The sequence below is a fragment of the Galeopterus variegatus genome, unplaced genomic scaffold (genome assembly GCF_000696425.1).
Source record: "Galeopterus variegatus unplaced genomic scaffold, G_variegatus-3.0.2 Scaffold15005, whole genome shotgun sequence".
NCBI lineage: Eukaryota > Metazoa > Chordata > Mammalia > Dermoptera > Cynocephalidae > Galeopterus > Galeopterus variegatus.
Window position 1 is genome coordinate 22,579 of NW_007741116.1, and position 2,434 is coordinate 25,012.

At 41.9% G+C, this 2,434-nt stretch overlaps 1 gene segment (V, D, J or C); it reads left to right on the plus strand.

The window, feature by feature from the left end:
• The first annotated feature begins 796 nt into the window (after positions 1 to 796).
• LOC103582128 lies at positions 797 to 1,814 on the plus strand. The segment is given in 3 exon segments: positions 797 to 845; positions 970 to 1,249; positions 1,706 to 1,814. Coding segments are annotated over 3 exon segments (438 nt in total).
• The last annotated feature ends 620 nt before the right edge of the window (positions 1,815 to 2,434 follow it).

A 2,434-nucleotide genomic window follows, 5' to 3' on the forward strand; every position in this document is an offset into this window, starting at 1 on the left:
TACTAGTCAGCCCAACATACTATTGAATCAAGGGGGAAAATATCAAGTTGCAAAACAGGGGTTAGACTATCAGAGACCCCCAAATAAGAATGAAGAGCAGCCCATTTAGGCCTTGGGTATTAAAAAGAGTTATAGCTTTGAATAATGGTGGATTTTTCTGAGTGACATATGCATTGAGGAAACATGGTATTATCTTTATGTCTCTGCAGTAAATTACTTGACTAAATTTAGATAATAATGGTTTAGGGCCAATATAAAATGCTTTTACATATATTTAAGAATGATTGAGATAGATGTTCTATCTTACCTAAAAATAGATAAAACAGCACAGAAGTGTTTTAAGTACAGCATAAAGTATCTTTTCTACACTGGATCAATTTGAGAATAAGTTCAAGAACAGAGAGTCTCACCCTCTAAGACTTTACTAAGTATTCTCTACAAAAAAAAAAAAAAAAAAATCTCCTAAGGAATCTCCAAAACACTATAAAATACTTTTTTCTCCCAAGTCATTAGGTCCATTTCAAACATTGACAATTGTCTCAAAAATATCTTTTGTAATAATATCATCCCCAAGATAGAAACACCATCTTCTGAGCTGACCTGTTCTGACGGGGCACACCTGCAGACACTTGCCTGTGGTGTTACTGAGATGAGTCAGCCCTGCTGCTGTGCCCAACCCTTCCCCAGCCCCTGTGATTTGCATGCTCCCAGAGCACAGCCCACTGTCCTGAAGACTTATTCATAGGCTGCTCAAACCTTGTGCAGGAGTCAGTCCCAGTCAGGACACAGCACAGACATGAGGGCGCCCATTCAGCTCCTGGGGCTCCTGCTGCTCTGGCTCCCAGGTAAGGAGAAAGAACACCAGGAATTTACACAACCAGTGTGGTCAGTGCTGCCTCGCTCTTCAGGGAAGTCCTCTTGTAACATGGTTAATTATGTGGATATTTGTCTTTGTATTTCCAATCTCAGGTGTCACATGTGACATCCAGATGACACAGTCTCCAGAATCCCTGTCTGCATCTGTAGGAGACTCAGTCGCCATCGCTTGCCAGGCCAGTCAGAGCATTGGCAGTTCATTAAGCTGGTATCAGCAGAAACCAGGAAAAGCTCCTAAGCTTCTAATCTATGCAGCATCAAGTTTGTACACTGGGGTCTCCTCGAGGTTCAGTGGCAGTAGATCTGGGACAGAATTCACTCTCACTATCAGCAGCCTGGAGGCTGAAGATATTGCAACTTACTATTGTCAACAGTATAATAATAACCCTCCCACAGTGTTACAAGTCATAACATAAACCCCACAGGGTAGCAGATGTGAGAGGCTGCCCCATCTGCTAATTCTGGTTCCTTCATCTGCTGAGAGCATTTCTGAGAAGCAGGCACACTTTGAAGGTCACTTTTAGGTTGTGATAGAAGGGACCAGGAAGGCTCTTCTGTAGCCTAATTCTCTTTCTCCTCCTCTGCTCCACACCACACACTTGAAAATGTCTCTCTTGATTTCATTAAGGACAGAGTTTATACACAGATAAGTCTGAGTTACAGCAGCAGTTGGGATTCAAACAGCAGTAGAGAAGTCACTCTGGATACTCCAAGCAAGAATTTTTTAAATAGAGGGAATTAGAGTCTACACCACAATCTTACAGAGCACGAGGTGTGCAAGTAAGGAAAGCTGATCCTAGACACAGGGCAAACTCTAGTGCTCCCCCAGAAGCCACAGCGCACCTGCCACTGAAGGTGTCGGCTCCTCAGTCCTGTCTGGGGAGCCCAGGCATGGGGGTGCTGATGCTCTCAACTGCCTGCAGAACCTCACCACGTGACTCTCCAATCCTCCCCTCTGTCCCTGTGTCTGGCTAAAGGTGCTGATGGAAAGAACTGGGTTCTCCTCTTTTGATTCTCTAATCTCATGGAGCTCACCTTATTGAGCAACTCTACAGAAAACCAAAGAAGGGAAAGTGGTTTTGAGAAATGTGCTTCTAGAAATTATGCTGATATTGGGGAATCAATAGCTGACTTCTCAATATGGTCACTATCTCTTCAAATCTTAGAATTTTTTTTTAGTTAGCGATTGAACTAAAATACACTCAGATGTGCTTCTTAGTATTATCAGCAAGTATGGGATCATAGCAACAAAACTTACTTAAATCCTAAAGGACACAGAACAATGAGGAACTTGCATGAAATACATAAAAATTGTTTGAAAAACAAATAAAAAGTCTATCCTGGCTAATAAGAAAACACAAACAAAATATAAAATGTGCATGTGATGTTATTTTTCTTTTACATAGAAAAGCCTGCTACTCAAACTCTGTCCTGAAGTCAGCAACATCATCAAGATCACTGTGAGCTTGTTACATGTCAACACAGCAGACCCAGCTAAGACCTATTGAAGGAGAATTTGCATTGGAACAGGATAGCAGGCCTTTTATCAAAGGAGTAA